The following is a 21,975-nucleotide window of genomic DNA, read 5'->3' as shown; positions in this document are numbered from 1 at the left end:
GCTGGAGTTGGCGCAGACACCTCAGCAGCACTTGCAGGAATCTCCTGCTCCTGCTGTGCCGGGGCTTCCCGAGGTCCCTCAGCTCCAGTTCCAGTTTCCATCAATCTCTGGTGTTTATCAGTCAGGATAATGTGCCCTGCAGGTGATGTCCCCTGCCTGCAGCCCCGCAGGAGGAGGAGCTGCGGGAGCAATTCCATGAGGGATGACCAAGCGCAACCATCAGATGTGAAACTGCAGCAAACTGGGATGCAGGAACTGACTGGGATTCCTTCTCCAGAATAAACATAGACCCGGGGTAGATTTCACTGAATTATGGTTTAATTTCATTATCTACTGCTGCTACATCTGTACAACATTGTACAAAATGTAATCCCAAGAACATTCCAGCCCCACAGCTGTGTTTGGCTCTGCTCTCTCCTGTCACAAAGTACCCTTGGTGCTCTGGCTGTGACACCCTCCCACAGCCACCAGAACATTTTGCTGTCCAGGCCAGGTGATGGGGACCCCTGGCTGTGGCAGGAGGTCCCTGGGAGTCCCCCGTGTTTCTGGTCAGACAGGAAGGATTTTTTACCTCTTTCTGCTCAAGGGAAAAGCTCCCGCAGTACCATGACCAGTGCAGTTGGGATGCACAGGGGATGCTGGGGGTGATTCAGGACTGGCACAGCCTTTGTACAGCACGTGTTGTGGGTTTTGGGAGTTGCTTTGCTCACACACTGGTTGTAGACTGCCAGTCCTTCCTACCAGTGCATTTTCACTGGGAGCTTCACCTATGCCATGCCAGGCTGGTCTGAGATTTCATCTCCTGCCCAGAGCAGGCAGATCTTTTAAACTTAGGGGTTAGGGAAGATAATCTACTTAGCAGCTACTGGTAGTACAACATATGCAGAACTGCTTTTGCCAGATTTGGGAAACCTGCAAAGAATCACAAGGAATCCAAAGTGATTGTTCTGGTTTGAAAAAGCATATGTGAAAGAACCAGAGATCCCTGATGTCCTTATTGTGGGTGAGTGGTGTGGCAGGATGGTCTCTCCCACCCACCTGTGTTCTCCACAGAAAGTTTCATTTTGGCCAATTATTTTTCCTCTCATCTTCTGTGTTCCTGAAACTTCTAAGCTGTGTTTTAAAGGTCTCATAGAAAGCCTGATTATTGAAAAAAAACAAACCAAAACAGTGCTCTTAAAGCTTTTTTCCCCCAGTATTGATGGCAATGCAGCATCATGTTCAACATGCAATTGCTGGATCTGAAAAATAACACCCTCAGACTGTGAAGAACATCTGACAATAAATGCACAGCCTTCATATGGAGGAGTCCTCACCAGAACCTTCTCATCCTCAGAGCCAGGCAGGGATGTTCTCAGCAGGGCCACGCTACAGGGAGGAGTCTGAAAGTAAGCGAGAAGCAGCTCAGGGTTGTAGTGAGGAAGATCAGAAACAGTCTAAAAAGCTTCCTGTGAGAGGGAGCTGAAATATTACAGGGCCTAAAAGTCTGCAAGAGGGTGACAGGGGTTTAACTGACCCATTTTGCCACTCCTGTAATCCCAGCAAGGTATTTTGCATTTAAAGAAAAATATTTGACTCTAAGTAAAGGATATTTCAGGGGGTACAGTCACCAACAATATTTATCCATAAGTATATCCAAGAGTCCATCCCCAGCCAATCCCACTGCCCTTCCATCCACATGAGGATCCCAATGCCTCTGACCATGTCCCTCCCTTTTCTCCCTTTGTGTTGGCTTTGGCCAAACATCAGCTGCTCTCTCAATGCTCCATCACCTGGCACATTTGCCAGGGTCTTTATTCTGCAGCTCCTGCACTCGAGAGAAATCTAACCTTGATATTATCCTACCTAACGAAGATGGGATTGTTCCTTCTAAAAAATTTGCTCAAGCTCAGCCAAAACCTCTGGGTCATGTAGAAATCAAGTGGTCTTTCCCATCTGCCTTTTTATTTCTGGTTCTGTTTGGTACTTGATCACAAGAACCACGATGAGGAACTCAGTTAAACAGCCCAAATGTACCCTTGCTTTGTCAGCAGGTGGAGCTGGCTGGGGACCATTTCTGAGGCTCTGGGCAGCAGTGCCAGCCCTGGATCCTCCAGGGAAGCAGCACTGCAGGGTTACCTTTGATGGCAAGGAAGGCTTTGCTGAAGGCACGGCCCACTTCATTGCTGGCTTCCACCATGTACTCCCCTGCGTCCTGCTTGGTGACCCCCAGCACCACCAGGGAGCACACCCCGAAGTCGTTGGTGCAGAAGTAGTTGGGATCTCTGGAGAGGTCTCTGCTGTCCTTGTACCATGTGATTTTTGGTGGGGGGTGGCCTCCAACAGCACAGCTCATGCGACACTCGCTGCCTGTCACCACCACGTGGGACTTCAGGGGCACCAGGAACCTCGGGGGCTGGTTCTGGTTAACTCCCCTGTATTTCTGTGTTTTCACTCGAAATTCAGCTGTGAAAAATAAAGCACCAAACACACACTCAGTTACTGCTCCCAGCACTGCAGAGTTTGCAAGGGTTTGTTTGTACAGTCTGGAATTCTGCAAATTATCAGAGATCCCATGCACCTATAAATTGTAACCTCTGCTGCTCCTCAGAATTACCCAACATTTAACTTCAAAGTCAGAAACTTTGGTTTCTACAATACTAAAGCCTTAAATTTTGCTGGGAATTCATTTTGGGGAAAATTGCATGTCATAATGGCTGGCAATGAAGGGTCTGTCTGTACAAAGTCCCTGCAGAAAGAACAAACCTTCCCTGCCCAGCTGGAATTCCTCAGGGCATCTCTGTGCATTGCTGTTCTGGGCCACTGAATATTCCCAGGAGGAGACATCCATTTGAGGGTGGGGTGTTAGAAGCAATGAAAGAAACAAAACACAACACAGAGAAATACTTAAAAATGTTTTACCCTTTTTTTTCCAGATCCTCCAGGGCTGCACAGTCTCTGATGGATCACTGACTCCCAGGTCATTTTTTGCCACAACCCTGAAGTAGTAATCCCTGCCTGGGACCACCCTGGTGAAGGTGAACTTGTTGTTGTAGATCAGGTCCCCCAGCACATGCCACAGGCCCTTCTGGGATTCCCGTTTCAGGACAGTGTAATACAGGTTCTTCTCCCACTGCTCAGATGCTGAGGGGTCCCAGGTCACTGTCACTGTGTTGGGCACATTCTCCTCCAGCTGGATGGCTCCAGGGGGCTGAGGGATATCTGCCAGGGGAGGGCACACAATGACACAGCTGTAGGGACAGTGGCACAGAACCCTAAAATCCTGGAGTCTGTTGCATGTCTGGGGCTCAGTGACCATCCTGATCACTGGAAGGGACAAAATGCCATTCCTTCTCCAGGCACACAAATGCATTTGCTGTGAACTGAGCTGCTGCTGCACAACATCTGCACTGGCTGAGCAGTGAGAGGAGGGTGGTACAGCTGAGCTGCTTCTCCTGCTGGGGTCACAGCTGGGAGAGCTGTGCTCAATGTCCCACAGCCTGTGCTGACCTCCCTCATTCACTGTGGAAGGATAGTTTTAGTCAGTGGGTTGCTCTGTTCTGCAAACAAGTGAGATCATAAAGTGCCTAGACAATCTCATAAACTGTACCCTAGTTCTCCCTGTGCCTGCACAAACTGCATCAGAGCTCACCCTGCCAGACTCAGTTTGTGGCCTTCTGCCTACTCACAGTAAATCATGGAATCCCAGACTGGTTTGGGTGGGAAGGGACCTAAAAGCCCATCCAGTCCCACCTCCTGCCATGGGCAGGGACACCTTCCACTATCCTGGGTTGCTCCAAGCCCTGTTCTACCTGGCCTTGAACACTTCCAGGGATCCAGGGGCAGCCACAGCTTCTCTAGGCAACTTGTACCACCCTCACAGGGAGGAGTTCCTTCCCAAAATCCCATCTATCCCTGCCCTCTGGCAGTGAAAAGCCATTCCTCCTTGTCCTGTCCCTCCAGGCTCTTGTCCCAAGTCCCTCTCCACTTCCCTTGGAGCCCCTTTAGGCACTGGAAGGGGCTCTCAGATTTCTCCAGAGCCTTCTCTTCTCCAGATGAACACGCCCAGTTCTCCCAGCCTGCCTCCAGAGTAAAGGGGCTCTAGCCCTCTGAGCATTTCCATGGCCTTCCCTGGAATTGCTGCAGCAGCTCAACATCTTTCTGTTGCTGGGGGCCCCCAGGGCTGGAGGCAGCTCTGCAGGTGGGGTGCCACCTGAGGGGGCAGAGGGGCAGAATCCTCCCCTCCCCTGCTGCCCATGCTGGGGGATCAGCCCAGGGCACGTCCAGCTCTCACCCCCCAGCACCCCCAGGTCCTTCTCCCAGGGCTGCTCCCAGTCCCTTCATGCCCCAGCCTGGATTGGCTGGGAGTTGCTGGTAGATTGGTGTGGATGGCAGTGAGTTACCTGTAATCTGCACCTGGAAGCTGAAGGTTTCCCTTTTGCCCAGCCCATCCCCAAGCTGCACGGTGTAGGTGCCGCTGTCACTGAGCTCGGCTGCCCTGAGCAGCAGCTGGCTGCTGCCATCCTCGGTGCTCACGGCAGCCCGGCTGGGAAGGGGGAGCCCATCCTTTAACCAGGTCACCACTGGCTCCGGAGATCCCTGCAAACAGCAACGACTCTCACAGCCACTTGTTTCACCTCCAGACTGTGTGTTACATCTTTAGTTTCATTATCTTACCCCACATATGCACTTCCACAATGTAGTAATGTTTAGAAATACAGATCCACGATGGATCTGAGAGCCCTGATCTGTTCTACAGTTTATTTACGATTTTTTTTTTCCTTTTTGTCCTTTAAGGATGTAATTGCAGTAAAGTGTTCAGAACTGTGTCAAACAAGCTATGTCAGATTAAGGACAGAAAACTTCAGGAGACAGTATTTTCTGCTTTTAGAAAAAAAAAGATCTGTTGGTTTTGGAAAGAAAAAACGTCCTCTAAGTCTTTATTTCCATTGTGCCATCTTTGGTCTCTTCTCCCAGAGATTAGGAGAAAGGCCAGCAAATACACACACTTCATCATCCTCCTCTGGTATCCCAGGATCATGGAATCATTTATGTATGGAAAAGACCTACAAGAGCATCGAGTCCAACCCATGCCCCATCCCCACCTTAAAAGCACTTTTACACTTTTTACACAAAAGATGTTCCTTGGACATCTCCAAGGATGGGGACTCCAAACCTCCCTAGGCAGCCCCTTCAAAAGCCTGACCCCATTTTCCATGAGGAAAAGCCTGTGTTGTTCCAAGCTGACTCCAAAGCACTGAGATTTCTGTCAGTGCCTGCCAAGTTCTCAAATCATAGAGCTCAAGTGCTGCTGCTTGGTGAGCAAGCCCAGTGAAGGTGTTGCTGGAAATGGTGCCCCAAGGCCTTCTGAGGGGGTCACAGGGAAATCCCTGATTTGGGAAGTCTGACAGAGCAGTACCAGATGAGGATAACATTGATAAGGCTACGTGGACAGCACTGAGCCATGTCTGCAGAGGTTAAGGAATGACCACAATGTCATAAAACACCAATGCCAAGACTGACGACTCGATTCTGGCTTTGTTTTCTTCACCCTGAAAGTCTACACAGCACAGGCAAGCCAAATTATTTGCCCACTGACTTGTAAACAAAATTCCATGATATAAAAACAGTGGCTCAGTTTTCCTGTCTGCTATAAAACCAGGCAGGGAATTCCTCCAAAGCCCTGAATACCCACCTCAAAGGGAATCTTCACCCGGATGGGATTCCCTGCTTTTATAACCAGGAAGCTTTTCACTGTGTCATCTATCAGTAACCTGGGAGAGACTGGAAGAGACAAAGATTACTCCCAAAAGGCATATGTTGGTGCAGTCACTGGTGACAATTACAGTGTTCCACCCCCTGGTGCCTCTCCCAGCTGAATGAGGCTGGTGAGGGACTCACAGTGGGAAAAATCTCCCTGGTTCAGTCCCAGAAATTACATCTCTCAAATTTCATTACTATTTTTTTATCACCATGACTAAACAAGGGAAAATGATGTAAAAATACATTCACAACAATGTCTCTATTCATGTGATGTCTCAGTCACAGAGAAATTTGCTTTTTGCCATCACAGGGATCATCTTTTGTATTTAAATGGGGTCTGGAAAAAGGAAATTCCAATGGACGCTTATATATACAGAACATCCACAGGAAAACTGCCAGAGTTTATGTAAAATAGTATTCTTTAGCATTTAAAATATATTTCCTCTTTTTATGAATATACTACAGCAGTTAGTATTTATCTAAGAATACCAAATACAGTAATGCTAAATTATATTTAGTGTTTCCAGTATAGAACTGAACACCTGCTTTAGATAGATTTATTTTATTTATTTTAGTTTTTTTTATTGATAAATGGGGTCTCTGGGCATATGCCAAAGTACACTTAGGATCCAAGTTAAGGAAGATGAACCCATCACAGAATTATCTCTTATATCTGTAACTCTGCTATGTTCCCAAAGAGCAGGGAAAAAAACAGAGCTGCAGATTGTAAATAAAGATTTAAAAGTGAAAATTGTAAAAACTTTCAAACTAAACAATTAAAAAGTAAAATAAAGTATCCAAAACCAGCATTAAAAAATGTGATTTAAGAGAATGAAATAAAATGTTTCATTTCAGAACTGCCTAAAAATTGAGTGGAAACTCTATTTTTCCCTTGGAAGAGCGCAAGCAGTGTTCTGCCTGGTGATTGGTGTGGCCCTGCACAGGGGGCAGAATGTAAATCCAAGGAGGAAATGGAGTTCTGAGGGTTGTTTTGTCCAAAGGAGTCTCTAAATGAGCTGAGCACTGTGCACTGCATATGTAATATCATTAACTGATATTACATTAACAATATTGAGACTGCGCTGCTGAGGTGAGCAGATACCCCCGAGGTGAGCAGGAGCAGCGCTGCCCGTGCTCGGCTGGGCCTGGGGACAGCAGCTCCTGGAGCGCCACGGCCCGGCCGCTTCTCTCCCAGAGAGTGCCCCGTTCCTGGGCAGAGTGCCCCGTTCCCGGGGACAGAGCCCCGTTCCCGGGCAGAGAGCCCCGGGCCCGACTCACCCACGGCAGCAGCAGCAGCTCCAGCGCACGCCTCGAGCTCCGAGGCCTCCCCGGGGCCGCCGTGGCCGAGGGCCCTGACGCGCAGGAACAGCTTCTCCCTGGCCCGCAGGCCCTGGACCCTGCACGAGGTGCTCTCCGCAGGGAGGGTGAAGCACTTGGTCCAGCTGAGGCTGTTACAGGGCCTCATCTCCACCTCGTAGCCTTTCACATCATTCCCGTCTTGTACTTCAGGTTTGTTCCATGTCAAGGTGACACTGGTGCTGTCACTGCTGCTCACTTTAAGGTCCTGCACTTGGCCTGGAGATTCTGGATGGAGAAATTTTATTTAAACTATTTTTTTAGGATTTCTCTTCCCTCTTCAGTCACTGCCTGAGATTCCCCAACATTCTTGCAGTGCACTGGATTTCCAGCGTGCTGACTTGCCCCACCTCATCCCAGTTCTTCAGAGCTGGATCTGGGTCCTTGCTCCTACCAGCCCTGCAGTAAATCCGCAACATTCCAAAACACTCCATGGCCCCTCCTGAGTGTTCCTCCACACTGCACATCACCCCACACTGGGATCTGCCAAATCTTGACTTGGACATCCTACAGGAAATCTTTCCATTCCTTCCTCCAGCTGATTCTCAGCCATGAAACATTCCCCAATTACTGATCCTTGTCTCTACACACTTTTACAGAGGATTTAAGAACATCTCTCCACAAATACCCTGAAAGCAGAGCACAGGGCAGGGCACTTACTGGTGGGGTCCCGGGCAAAGGCAGGCTCTGAGGGGTCACTGGGCTGTCCTGTGCCAGCAGCGTTGACAGCTGCCACGCGGAACTCGTACTGCACACCCTTCTTGAGGCTGGTCACCTTCAGTTTCTTGTCTGAGGAGAGGAGAGAGGAGAGAGGAGAGAGGAGAGAGGAGAGAGGGAGAGGGAGAGGGAGAGGGAGAGGGAGAGGAGAGCTGTTGCCTCAGGGGAGCTGTTCCCCATCAGGAAAGGTGACACAACAAAGCTGTGCCTTACTTCAGGCAGAATTATGGACTGAAAAACTCTCAGGAGCCATAAAAGCTGTCACTGATTCTCCTGCCATTCCCTAGCCAAGTGCATGTGATCTTCTGGCATGTGTTCATTGTATTCCTTTCAAAATCAAACAGCCCTTGAATCACAGAATCCCAGAATAATTTAGTTGGTAAAGACCTCCAAAGTCACCCATCACCATGTTGATGTGAAAGGTGTAAGATCCTAAGCAGCTCCTAAACCCAGCTGACATTTTTTCCTTTTCAAATCCACCAGGCTGTTCCAGGAGTCAGAATACCCACCTTTGACAGGCACGTTGTTGACTGGCAACCAGGTCACAGTGCCCTTCTTGCGTTTCTGAACAATGTATCCCATAATTTGGGAAGTGCCAGTTTTACAAGGAGCTTTCCAGGATATGGTGATGGTGTCCCTGCTGGCACTGATGATCTCGGGGGGATCTGGGGCACCAGGGGAAGCTACAAAGAGATGAGGGCTTCATTATTAGCAGGCATGTTTTTATGGAAAGATAAAATGGTGTAATTTCTTCTTCCAGATTCCCCCAGGTACTCCTATGGATGTGCTTTGAAAACCTGGCTGAGACCTGAAGCTGTGGATCCTGTTCCCCACACAAACTGGATCCAGCATGGACTCTGTTCCTAAGTTTGGATTTCACAAAAGACCTGCTGTCATCAGGACTGACAATTCCTCTGCCAGTGGGGTGTGTCATTCCTACATATGAACAATCAGCAGCATTCTTGCTTTCAACAACAGGAACTGGTAACAAAATGGATTTTCTTTGCCCTCTGCTAAAGTGTTCAAGATACAGAATCATGGGAATGAGAATGGAGAAAGAAGAGAATTAGAACTGAACAACTCTCTCTAGTACTGCATTTGTGCTCATGGCAAACCTGTTCTAGTATTTAAACTCCTTGAAGGACAAAACCAATATTCAGTTGTTTGGAGATCAGGGGAATGGAGTGGTCATGCTGAGAAGGGCTGCACATATAAGTTCTTTTGCCTGTGGAGTTAAGAAAAGGCCTCACATGTTCCCTTTGCAGCCACACTGAGAAAAATTTCCTTTGATCTTGATGCGTTTTGCATTTCCCCCATGAAACTTCCTTTCCAATCCAAAATGGAGCATGACCAAGGAATAATTACACCTCACTCAGCATCAGCAGAGCCTAGAACAAACTGCTGCTCTTGCTGGGCAGCCTCCACAGCTTTGTGTGAAGACTGAAGTTGAGATTTGTAGCAACATCCACAATGCAGTGAGTTTCCTCTGATGTCAGCTTTGATAAAGAATTTCCCAAATTGAATTATGAATTATGAGAATCTTTCCTCACCTTTACCAGCAGCCTTCACTTCCCCTGACTCCAGTGCATCGCTCGCTCCCTCAGCATTCACGGCCCTCACCCTGAAGTAGTAGCTCATCTCTTCCTCCACTTTGCTCGTGGTGAAGCTGGTGCAGCTCCTGGGGGTTTCTCCCAAAGTCTCCCAGTCGTTCCTGCCCACCTGCTGCCTCTCCACAAGGTACCTTTGCACTGGTTTGCCCCCATCGTCCTTTGGGGGCTTCCACTGGATCGTGATGTTGTTGGCAGAGCTTTCTACAATTTTGATGGGTCCTGCTGGAGGCTGTGGCTTGTCTGGAAAGATGAACAGAGACACAGCTGGCTCCAGACCCAGACCTGCTCCTGGGTTTGGAGCAGAGACTGTCCCTTGCTCACCAGCTGGGAGACTGTTCCTGATGAAATGCAGGCACAGTTGTAGGATGAGGGCTGGGCATGTGAACTGCCTTTTCCAAACTTGCACTCTTCTAACTTTTGATGGAGAAGAAGGAAAGCCAGGCCCTTGCTCTCCCTGGGTCAATAGTTCTCATAAGCATTGCACCAGTTCAGCTTGCTAATACAGGCAAACATCATTTCTGGTCTCCCAAAGGAGCCCAGACATTTATGGGAGGGCTGAATTGGACCTTGATGTCCTATTTCAGATTTGCATGTTGTGTACAGTCACATCTCCCACAGTGTCTGAACATTCAAAACTCAGCTGCTTAGGCCATGAAAAACCAAACTAGGTTTGTGCTCCCTTGTACTAAAGGGCATGAAGCATGTTCAGCAATCTTTCCTTGTACCATGATTTTGGAGCAACAGTCTTGTTCCTCTCAAAATACCCAGTCACTCCAAACAAGGTTGTCACCAGTGTCAATGGATTCCCTGCCTAAGCTTTACAGTGAAAGCCACAGTGAATGTTATAGGATCTCACCTATCACCAGGAGCTTTAGGTTGATCTCCAGGACACCACTGTCGTTCTTGAGCCTGACTTTGTAATCCCCACAGTCCCTCCTGTCGCAGCTGGAGATGGACAGTGTGGTGCAGGTGTCTGTCTTGTCCACACGGATCCTGGTGTCATCCCCCAGCTCCATCCTGTCCTTCAGCCACGCCGCCCTGATGGGCCCCCGGCCCTCAAAGGGGATCCGCAGCTTCACCCCCTCCCCGGCCTTGGCCACTGTGGGGACACTGGTCAAGTTCTTGAGGAGAACTTTGTCCACCTGGGGAGGATCTAAGCAGGTGATACAAGGTCATTAAAAACCACAATTCAAGGAGGATAAGGCTCACCTTGGAGGGAAGGGATCCCCTCATGGTGCTGCCAGTAATGCTTAGAAGCTCACAACACTTGGATCTGAACCTTTAGTTGTACTTTGCTACAGGATAATTATCACAAAATTTTGTGGTATCACACTGTCCTTTCACTACAGAAAATTTCTCCTAGGCAACACACTAAACACAAGAATGAAGAGTCTGCCCTGGTAAAGTGTTTTGTGCACCCCAAAAATATTTGAGTTTCTGGCAGAATTGTCCCTAGTTAAATTTGCAAATGCAAAATGAACCAACCTATACAAAAAACATTTCCCATTTATCTTGTAATTCTTTATAATAAATTTATCTCAGTAACCAATAATATGTCTCTGAGTAAATATATTACATTTAAAGCCCATCTCATGCTGCCTTGATAGTTTGACTAGACTCACCTTCAACAAAAATTGAAGCTTCAGTTTTTACATCTCCACCTTCAAATCTGTATTTCCCAGCATGAATATCTTCAGCCTTGTTGATGATCAGTTTGTGGACAAGACCTTTCTTTTCAAAGACAACTCCATCCATGCTTGTTAACTGCAAAATAAAGGACAGAGACCTATCCGTTAAAAAAAAAGGAAAAAATGCAATCCAAACTAAAACTGGACAGACTACAATTTGAAATGCAGTTGAAAAGACTTACAAATGTCATCCATATTTAACAACAACATTCTGGTTGGCCAGAGAAGCTGTGGCTGCCCCATCCCTGAAGCGTCCAAGGCCAGGTTGGACGAGGCTTGGGTCTAGTGGAAGGCATCTCTGCCCAGGGCAGGGGGTGGGACTGGATGATCCGTAAGGTCCCTTCCAACCCAAACCACTCTGGGATTCTGGGGACCCTTCCAGGGCCCCACTCCGGCTGCAGGTGACTGTCAGGGGGAAGGACACCTTGACACCACCCTTAGGAAGTAGAGCCAGAGAGCAGAGCATTGCTACCCAAAGGCAACAGCAAGCTCAAGGAACCCACCTTGAGTCCGTCCTTGAACCAGGTTCCCGTCACGTTGTCCTTGCTGACAGTGCAGGACAGCTCAGCTGGGTCCCCCTTCAGCACTCGCACGGTTGCCAGCTGCTTGTTGAGGTAACAGCGCGGGACTGAACAGGCACAAAGGAAGGGAAAGAAGCTAAGTCTGTGCTACAGAGCTGAAATTGCATGGGCACGTGAGGTAAAAAGAGCCTTTAAAAAAAATGTCCTCTGGTCAGAATAGGCTTTTGTGCCACCTGAGTGTGGGCCAGCTAGGTACACTCAGTGCCTTGAGGGCCATCCCAACATCAGCTATCAACATCCACCTCATGGGCAATGGATTCACCACAAATCACATTATCCAGCTGTGGATTTGCTAGTTTATGTCTGTGCTAATCGTCTTGCCTCCCTCTACAGCCAGTGGAATAAATCAGGCTGCTCCAGGGTGTGGATATAGTGCTTCATTCTCCTCTTCCTCTGCACTGACTACACATGGGGTTGCCCAACATATCCCCTAAACAGCCCCAGGCATACTGCTCTCCACCCTTGTATTCCTTTCTCTTCCCAAGTTCTTCTCCATTACCATCATAATATTGTCTCTAATATATAACCCACACCTTCCCCCTGAACCCAAATTTTGATGATTTTACTTCCTTGTTTATATTTATGGTTTAGCAATGATAATTCCTAACTTGTGAGCCATCCCATTAGGCCAATATTCCCCTCTGATTATACACCTGAAATTTCTAATTCCTACAATTTTCACATCATCATCTTGTTGGTGGAGCCACAGGTCTTACTCAAATGACTGCAAACACATTACTCCCCTCTTACTCTATGCAATACCTTATTATTCCTGATGAACAAGAGAAAATAACTCTTTACATTATATAATCCCATATAAGCAGGCACAAAATTGTTTCCAGACCTTGGAAAACACAGTTCTTTACAGCAGGTTTTTGAAAAATGAAGTGAAACCATCAGTTTTGAATTGGAACAGTATCAAAGAAACATGATGATACTCCTTGAAACTTTATGGGAAGTGGTATGTTTGTGAAGTGGTCTGTTCCATGATATGTGAAACACAAATGAAGAGATGAGACCCGGTTTAGATAAGTTAGACAAAGAAAATAATTTAGACCTTTAAGGCAGTTTGATCAGAGCACACTGTGTAAGATCAAACAGCCAATCAGTGGGAGAATTAGGAACAGATCACGGGACAACCAAATTTCTATAGAATTGTGTTTATCTAAACCATAACATCCAATTTCTTTGCGGGATTAGGAATGTGAGTATCAAAATGCAAAGACCAGGAGTCAGCAGTTAACCACGTACCTTTGAGATCATCCAGGACACTCCGTCTTTTTTGTGCTGTGTTTTCCGTGTTCTTCAGGGAATCATTTGCTTTAAGATCCAGGTCAGGTTCCTGGTTTTTCTGGTTTGCTGAAGGAGGTCCACCAAAAGGACCTGACATCTGGCCATAACTCAGTGGACCTTGACCAAACCCACCTGAACTACTCCTGTCAACAGATCTGTCATGGGATTTACTCCCTGCCTCTCCAAAGGCAGAATTTGTGTCATAAAGGGAGCCCAACTGTGTGAAATCTTTGCCCTCTCCCCTGGCTCCTCCTGGACCTGACAGGGACCCTCTGTCACCAGCTGAACCTTTGTTCCCTGGCCCTCTGGCATCACTGGCGGTGCCCTTTCCAGTTTCACCGCTCAAAGATCTGCTAAGATGTGCATCCAGCCCATATTCACCACCTGGTCCACCAGCAGCTTCCACACCTCCTTTACCACGGACTGAATCCCATTCATCCCCTCCCAACCTCCCAACTCCACCTGCACCAGCCGTGGCTACAGCTGACCCCCTGTCCTCGCCATAGGGAGACCCTGCACCCCACAGTGCAGAGCCTTCCCTGGAAAAGCCCTCTCCTCCTGCTCCACCTGCATATCCTGGAGCTCTGCTCAGTGTGGCATCTGTGCCACTGCCAGATCCCATCACTTTCTCACCTCCAAGAGGAAAATGAGCAGCTCCTGCCCCAGCTAGGAGACCATCCTTTCCATAGGGACCCCCAACTCCCCCTGCACCACCAGCACCTGCTCCAACTGGGAGACCATCCTTTCCATAGGGACCCCCAACTCCCCCTGCACCACCAGCACCTGCTCCAACTGGGAGACCATCCTTTCCATAGGGACCCCCAACTCCTCCTGCACCACTAACACCAGCTCCATCTAGGAGACCATCCTTCCCATAGGGAGCTCCAAATCCCCCTGCACCACCACCACTCCCAGTTGGCAGACCATCCTTTCCACAGGGAGCTCCAACACCTCCTGCACCAGTCCCACCAGCACCTGCTCCAACTGGGAGACCATCCTTTCCATAGGGACTCCCAACACCCCCTGCACCACTAACATCAGCTCCAACTGGCAGACCATCCTTTCCATAGGGACCCCCAACACCCGCTGCACCAGTCCCACCAGCACCTGCTCCAACTGGCAGACCATCCTTTCCATAGGGAGCTCCAATTCCTCTGGCACTTGCAGAACCTGCACCACCAACACCTGCTCCAAGTGGCTGACCATCTGGACCATACAAAGCTTCTCCAAGTCCTCCTACACCACCTTCACCAGCCCCAGCTTGGAGACCATCCTTTCCATAGGGACCCCCAACTCCCCCTGCACCACTAACACCAGCACCTGCTCCAGTTGGGAGACCATCCTTCCCATAGGGAGTTTCAGGTCCCCCTGCATTAACACCACCAAAACCAGCTCCAACCGGGAGACCATCCTTCCCATAGGGACCCCCAACTCCTCCTGCACCACCAGCACCTGCTCCAACTGGCAGACCATCCTTTCCATGGGGACCCCCAACACCCCCTGCACCAGTCCCACCAGCACCTGCTCCAACTGGCAGACCATCCTTTCCATAGGGACCCCCAACTCCCCCTGCACCAGTCCCAGCAGCACCTGCCCCAACTGGGAGACCATCCTTTCCATAGGGAGACCCAACACCCCCTGCACCACTAATGCCAGCACCTGCCCCAACTGGGAGACCATCCTTTCCATAGGGACCCCCAACACCCCCTGCACCACTAATGCCAGCACCTGCCCCAACTGGGAGACCATCCTTTCCATAGGGACCCCCAACACCCCCTGCACCACTAATGCCAGCACCTGCCCCAACTGGGAGACCATCCTTTCCATAGGGACCCCCAACACCCCCTGCACCAGTCCCAGCAGCACCTGCCCCAACTGGGAGACCATCCTTTCCATAGGGACCCCCAACTCCCCCTGCACCACCAGCCCCACCAGCACCTGCTCCAACTGGCAGACCATCCTTTCCATAGGGAGCTCCAATTCCCCTGGCACTCGCAGAACCAGCACCAGCAACACCTGCTCCAAGTGGCTGGCCATCTGGACCATATAAAGCCTCTCCTGCACCAGCTACACCAGCTCCAGCTGGGAGACCATCCTTCCCATAGGGAGCTCCAAATCCCCCTGCACCAACACCGCCAAAACCAGCCCCAGCTGGGAGACCATCCTTCCCATAGGGAGATCCAAGTCCCCCTGTACCACCAGACCCACCAACACCAGCTCCAACTGGGAGACCATCCTTTCCATAGGGAATTCCAAATCCCCCTGCACCAGCACCAGCACCTGCTCCAAGTGGCCAACCATCTGGACCATACAAAGCCTCTCCAAGTCCTCCTGCACCACCAGCACCTGCTCCAGCTGGTAGACCATCCTTTCCATAGGGAGATCCAAATCCCCCTGCACCAGCACCACCACCAGCACCAGCACCTGCTCCAAGTGGCCGACCATCTGGACCATACAAAGCCTCTCCAAATCCTCCTACACCAGCTCCACCAGCTCCAGCTGGGAAACTGTCCTTTCCATAGGGAACTCCAAATCCCCCTGCACCAGCAACCCCAGCAGCACCTGCTCCAAGTGGCCGACCATCTGGACCATACAAAGCCTCTCCAAATCCTCCTACACCAGCTCCACCAACTCCAGCTGGGAGACCATCCTTTCCATAGAGAGATCCAAGTCCCCCTGCACCACCAGCCCCACCAGCACCTGCTCCAATTGGAAGACCATCTTTCCCATAGGGAGCCCCAAGTTCCCCTGCACCAACACCACCAAAACCAGCCCCAGCTGGGAGACCATCCTTTCCATAGGGAACTCCAAATCCCCCTGCACCAGCAACACCTGCTCCAAGTGGCTGACCATCTGGACCATACAAAGTCTCTCCAAATACTCCTACACCAGCTCCACCAGCTCCAGCTGGGAGACCATCCTTTCCATAGGGAACTCCAAATCCCCCTGCACCAGCTCCACCAGCACCTGCTGCCAGTGCCTGACCATCTGGACCATACAATGAGACTGTCTGCCCTAAGTGACCAATGGCATGAGATGTCAGGCCATCCTTGCCATAGGGAGTCCCTGTTTGTCCCTCTCTGTTTACACCTGCTCCATTCATATCACCCACAGTGGCATGCCCATCCTTGCCATAGTGGGACCTCATTCCTCCTGCCATTCCAGCACCTGCAGCATTCCCCCCAGCTCCAGTTCCTGGACCAGTCCTGCTGAACAGATCACCCACACTGGCTCCCACTCCAGTTGAATCAGGATCAAGGCCATCTGGCACAGAACTTTCACCACCCAACCTCCCAGCACCCCCAAAACCAGCTCTGTAACTGGCATCACCTAAATTCCCATCCTTGTCATGCTGAGAGCCCAAACCTTCTCCATCATCCATGTCAATGTCAACAGCACCCAGCAAACCTTCACCTCTGCCATCCACAGAATTCCATTCACCTGCCCCTCCTACTGCACCACCAGGACCTGCTCTGCCTGACACAGAGTCCATGCCATGGACAGCCCTTAACCCACTCCTGCCCCCTAAGCCTTTTAGTCCAAAGATGCTGCCATCATTGGCTGCTGAGTCTCCATCTAGACCTGCTCCAGAAAACTGCCCAGACCCCATCTCTCCATTCATGTGGGTTTTACGTAGCCCTTCTTTTCCCAAAAATCTTTGGCTTCCATCATCAGAATCAATGGAGTGTCCTTGGCCCCTGCCTTGACTGCTGCCTTGGCCTCTTCTGGACCAGCCACTTTTCTCCACACCAGAAGGTGTGGAAAAGGAAGGACGACCTTCAGCAGCAGCAGCTTGTTCTTGGCGCCGAAGCTTCCTCGCCCTTTCGTTGTCTGCCATTGTTTCTTTCAGCCACTCAGATGTCTCCCTTCCAATATTTTCTCCTTCATCCTGTGTCCTCTTTCCTTTGGCATCTGAAGTTGCATTGTTTCATGGCAGCAGATTTACAATTTACAGAAAAAGAGGGGAACAAAATAACAGAAAATCAATAGGACATGCACTGCATCAACAACCAAAGAAAATGTGTTAATACTTTTTGAATTTCATTTTAGGACACACACACACACACACACACATACACACACACACACAATACATTTAAATAAATTTAAAATAATTTCAAATCCTGACTTTTTCAATGCCACATTCAGACAATGAAATGTTAGTTAAAGACAATTATTTTTAGTTAAAATGCATTGTTTTTTAATTGAAACATGCTCATTATAACAAACAAACAAACCAACCAAAAATAACAGAAAAAGAAACTTCCAGCAAGGCAGGTCGGATTTAGAGGGGCTGAGATTGTATGTGGGATTCATTAATTCCATCTGCCTTCACCCTCCAGCTATGGAGGAGTTACAGAATATTCCATGCACAGAGGAGCCATCAGTTCCCACCCTGGAACTGGGATTTCACTGCTCTGGAGGCAGCTTGCACACCTGGATAATGGCTGGTTTAGGGATGCCCAACCTGAGGATTAAAGCTTTCAGATCTGTGAATAGCTTTGCATTAATGTGAAATTCAGACTGTTCTGAGAGCAGGTCACTCACTGCTTTGGTTTCCAGGTCAGATATCATTTATCAGAGCTCACAGCTCACTGAAATCCAAGGGAAATTTCTTTGTTTCAGAAACCTACATTGCTCTGGAGTGGCCTTTGTGAGAGAGACCCCTCCTGCTGCTGCAAGAGGATCCCAAAAGAAACCAGAGTCAAAGGGAACCAAAGGAACCACCTTTCATAAGTAAACAAATATAAGCCAGGTGACTGTGAATGTGCCTGCACTGTGTTCCCACCTTTTCAGCTTCCTCTGAGCTCTTTCCAGCATGTTTAACTCTAATTTGGAATGAAAAATATTATCTAGAAAGAAGAATGGCATTGATAGTATAGAACTGAGAGTATCAAAAGCTCCCTGAGCCCCTGCCTGCTGCACTGTGATCACTGGGACAGCTTTCTCAAAAGCATGTGGGGAGCTGGGGAGCATTTTTCCAATAACTGATGGAGAATGTGCTACTTCATCATAGCTCTAAAGCAAACAAGCCAATAGGATTTGTCAGGACTAATTAAAAGGGGAAAAGTTGGTCTCATTTGAAGAGAAAAGAGGGTCTAACCAGACATTCATTTTTCCAAACAGGATTTAGAATAATGGAATGACAAAATGGTTTGGATGGGAAGGGACCTTAAGACTCATCTCATTCTGCCCCCTGACATGGGCAGGGACACCTTCCATATCCCAGGATGCTCCAAGCCCTCTCCAGCCTGGCCTCAGCCACTTCCAGGGATGGAGCAGCCACAACCTCTCTGGTGAGGCCAGGGCCTCACCACCCTCACAGCCAAGAATTCCTTCTCAATATCCCATCTAACTCTGCCCTCTGGCAGTGGGAAGCCATTCCCCCTTGCCCTGTCCCTCCATCCCTTTTCTGAAGTCCCTCTGCAGTTCTCCTGGATCCCCTTTAGGCCCTGGAAGGGGCTCCAAGGTCTCCTTGGACTCTTATCTTCTCCACACTGAACACCCTCAGTTTTCTCAGCCATAATTTTGGACGTAGAGGCTCAGCAATTAATTTCCCAGCAGAGCAACATCTCCCTGAGCCATCAGGCAGCGAGAAGAATGTTTCGTGCCAACACAGCATGGGAACAGCCTGCTGCCAACCACTCACATTCCACGAGGAGCCAGGCGCTGGAGGAGCCCTGTCCCGCGTCGAGCGTGTACAGGCCGCTGTCCGAGGGCCCCACGTTCCTGACAATCAGCTTGTGGGTCAAGCCATCAGGTGTCACAGAGATCTGGTGCTTGTCACCGGCCTGCAGGGGGTGGCTTTTGTGCAGCCACAGGGGCTGGTGGCAGGGCGTGCACAGCACACACTGGAACTCGGCGTCCCCGGCCTCGGCACAGCGCACGTCGGAGAGCGGCTGCCGGAACCGCGCCGGGATGGCTGCAGGGGAAACCGAGAGCTATGGGAAGGAAACAGCCACCTCCGTGCTCCAAGGAAAATTGTTACAGCTGAAGGAGGAAAGAACAGGAGGTTGTTGTGCCTCTGAGCACTGGGTTACTGAGAAAAAGGAAAAACTCAGATGTGCTTCAGTGCCCAATTCTGCAGAAAAGCAGAAAAGTAGATTTTTGTCTTTATTATCTTCTGAGACATTTGTACCTCACAGCACTGATGTGCTTCCAGTCTGCAGTCATTGATGTGTTCCTACAGTGTGATACTCGGATTGAGTTTGTTATTAATCTGAGCTCACAGAAGCAAACTGTAATATGGGGTAGGTTAAGGAGTGTGCTCACTGTCACCCACAGCCAGACTGGCACTCGAGGTTTGGCCTGCTCCTTTGGACTGCAAATGCAGCACCCAAAGCACTTAATCACCCTCCTGCTCCTTTTCACCTGTGCCAGACAAGGAGTCCCTCCTGGGCAGCACAAAACCAATCCTTTGTGGTGGTCAGGAGTTACTGAGCTTTGCACTTGCTCCTAGACACAATATTTTTTTCCAGCAAAAAAATCCAACTTTTGTCACAATTGCACACCATATTCATCAAACTGACTTCCTTACCTTGAGCATCCAGTTCAGTTGAGAATACAGGGACGTCCTCCACCCTGACCTGGTACACCCCTGCATCCTCTGGCTGCACATCGTTGACAGTGAAGTAGTACCTCCTCCCAACTCTCCGCAGGCAGTGCTTCCTGTACTCGTCCCCTGTCCCGTACCGGAGCCGCTCGCCGTCCTGGCCAGGGGAGGGCAGGGGAGGAGTGTCCTCACAAAGGCTCAACCAGTGCCAGGCATTTCAAACACATCAGGACAGGCTGGTGCTACAATCCCCTTGTTGATCAAAATGAGCAACCTCACAGGGCCCAGGGCTCTTTGCAGTACACAGGCACTGTCTGGGCAGTGAATCCTGCACAGAGCAGGGCATCAGGCTCTGAAACTCAGCAAAACAGCAGCTCTTGGCTACCCACATAAGGGTCTGAAGCTTAATTAATACATAGTTCTTGCAGCTACAAAGACAAAGCATTTTTTTTCTAGATTTCAGCATCCTCATAGCTGGATGAGCAGGAAAGTTCACCACTTTCTGTAGCACACTTGGGTTACATTGTCCAAATTGTGGCTCATCGACTTCATGATCCGGAAGATTCATAGTTAGTCTGTCCTTCCCTTCAAGGCATTCTGATTTCCCCTGGATTAAAGCCTCTAACCACAATTTGACTAAAAATTAACTTTCAGAAAAACACACCCAGCACTGAGTACCTTCAGACTCCATCTAGGGGACTACGGATCTAGAGGGAATGTTTTACATCTCTGAGATCTTCTTTCACAGAGGGAGTTATAGTGCAACAATACACTTGAGAAAGTGAATAAAATTTATATGAAAATGCAGAATTTCTGCAGCCTGAAAGACACTGTTGGGGTGATGGTCTTAAACTGAAGGAGGGCCAGATTAGATATAAGAAAGTAGCTTTCCCCATGAGGGTGGGGAGCCCCTGGCACAGGATCCCCAGAGAACCTGTGGCTGCTCCATCCCTGGCAGTGTCCAAGGTGAGGCTGGACAGGGCTTGGAGCAACCTGGGATAGTGGAAGGTGTCCCTGCCCATGGCAGAAGGTGGAATGTTTTAAGGTCCCTTGACCTTTAAAAGGTCCCTTCCAACTCAACTGTTCTATGCATTTGCTGAAGACACAAGGATGTCAGTAACTGATCGCATGCTCTGTACTTGGATCTACAAATCCACAGGGATATCCACCACCAAAGATCACCCCACACCCACCCTGCTCCCTAACCAAGCAGGGATCTGCAAAAGACAGACAACCTTAAGGCATTTATTTGCTCTCAGCCACTGCCTAGCAGATGAAGCCTTTTTTTGCAGAACACCTGAGGGACTGCTCTGAGCTGCTGCTGCCCAACTCATCCCCCTCACCTTGAGCAGGTAAACGTTGCTGTTGCTGTTTTTCAGCTCCATCTCCAGGCTGAATGTAGCATTTCCTTCCTTGTTGACTTTGATGTGTTCAAAGTTTTTGAGACTGTGAATTAACTGCAAAGAAATATTGAAGAACCTAGTAAATGATAAAGCTGCCATGACAAAAGTTCTTAAGCTGTTGAATTAATATGAAATCTACTTTAAAGAGCTACCTCTAACATTATGTAGTAGAAGTATCTGTAAGTCACAGTTCTGGTACAGTGACTGGCAGTGTCTGTAAGTTGCCACAGTTTACTCCTGTATATAAATGATTTTTTATGTGTTGCCTCCTGGCCACTCCCACACTGCCCATCCAGTTCTCTACATGCCCCTGTATGTGAAGGCAAATTTTTACTCTTGGACATATAATTTTTAATTTGGGGTCCAAATTCTTATCAGAGACAACTGAATACCCCTGTGGTTAGTATCTCCTAAAATCTGTGAGCTGAGCTTCAAGAAATTCATTAGCATTTTCACTTGCATGAGTAAAAAAGTGGAACTTCTTTAAAATATTGTCATAAATCACTGTCATACAACAAAATTTTCATCTTCAAAGCAATTTAGGAAGATATAGCCTGTTTTCAGAAGCTGCAATTTGTTAAAAATTAGTGTTTTCAGTTTATTTACCTTGTCTTGTTCACTCTCTGTTTCTTTCCTCATCTCCTGCAGCTTCCTCAGCATCCCACGGAAGTCAGCAATTCCATATTTCATACAGATTTTCTCATAATCTCTCCTATCTGCATTCAGCAGCAGCTGCCACACAGCTTCTTTGTCCAGGGGCTTTGGTTTTGGTGCTGCAGCCCTGAGAACCAGGGGGAAACCATTCAGACATTTTCATGGACAACAAAATGTCCTGCTTTTCTATCCCTAATTCTCTTTTATCTCTCTCCATCATTCCTGTAGTTCACTTGGCCCTGTAGGTGCAGGAAAGACTGGGACTCTTCCAGAGCAGGCTTTCTGCATCTGTACTACAAATTAAATAGTGCCAGGGAACAGCTTCCACCCTGCTGAATTATCACCAGAGGGTCTGGCACAGTTTGGCCCAGGCCAGGT

General features: G+C 48.9%; 1 protein-coding gene across 10 annotated transcripts in view; it reads right to left on the bottom strand.

Annotated features, from left to right (window-relative positions):
• Window positions 1-314: 314 nt before the first annotated feature.
• The window catches only part of IGFN1 (immunoglobulin like and fibronectin type III domain containing 1), a 61,785-nt gene continuing 40,124 nt past the window's right edge, over window positions 315-21,975 (bottom strand). For 4 of the 10 annotated variants that reach the window (XM_064399328.1, XM_064399329.1, XM_064399326.1 and 1 more), the window contains 17 exons: window positions 21,550-21,724; window positions 20,884-20,997; window positions 19,526-19,697; window positions 18,638-18,910; window positions 12,946-16,899; window positions 11,617-11,741; window positions 11,048-11,189; window positions 10,282-10,578; window positions 9,366-9,665; window positions 8,325-8,498; window positions 7,759-7,887; window positions 7,021-7,326; window positions 5,675-5,763; window positions 4,383-4,578; window positions 2,902-3,201; window positions 2,119-2,445; window positions 317-1,382 (listed from right to left, as the gene is read on the bottom strand). In XM_064399328.1, coding sequence (XP_064255398.1) covers window positions 1,369-1,382; window positions 2,119-2,445; window positions 2,902-3,201; window positions 4,383-4,578; window positions 5,675-5,763; window positions 7,021-7,326; window positions 7,759-7,887; window positions 8,325-8,498; window positions 9,366-9,665; window positions 10,282-10,578; window positions 11,048-11,189; window positions 11,617-11,741; window positions 12,946-16,899; window positions 18,638-18,910; window positions 19,526-19,697; window positions 20,884-20,997; window positions 21,550-21,724 — 7,087 coding nt within the window. In that variant the 3' untranslated portion in view covers window positions 317-1,368. Of the gene's footprint in view, window positions 1,383-2,118; window positions 2,446-2,901; window positions 3,202-4,382; window positions 4,579-5,674; window positions 5,764-7,020; window positions 7,327-7,758; window positions 7,888-8,324; window positions 8,499-9,365; window positions 9,666-10,281; window positions 10,579-11,047; window positions 11,190-11,616; window positions 11,742-12,945; window positions 16,900-17,776; window positions 17,891-18,637; window positions 18,911-19,525; window positions 19,698-20,883; window positions 20,998-21,549; window positions 21,725-21,975 lie in introns of those variants that run through there. The other 6 variants (XR_010350686.1, XM_064399331.1, XR_010350684.1 and 3 more) reach the window with 6 other exon arrangements.

This window comes from Passer domesticus, chromosome 25 (assembly GCF_036417665.1).
Source record: "Passer domesticus isolate bPasDom1 chromosome 25, bPasDom1.hap1, whole genome shotgun sequence".
Taxonomy (NCBI): domain Eukaryota; kingdom Metazoa; phylum Chordata; class Aves; order Passeriformes; family Passeridae; genus Passer; species Passer domesticus.
The sequence above is the reverse complement of the archived record's forward strand: the minus strand, read 5'-3'. Positions and strand labels throughout refer to the sequence as shown.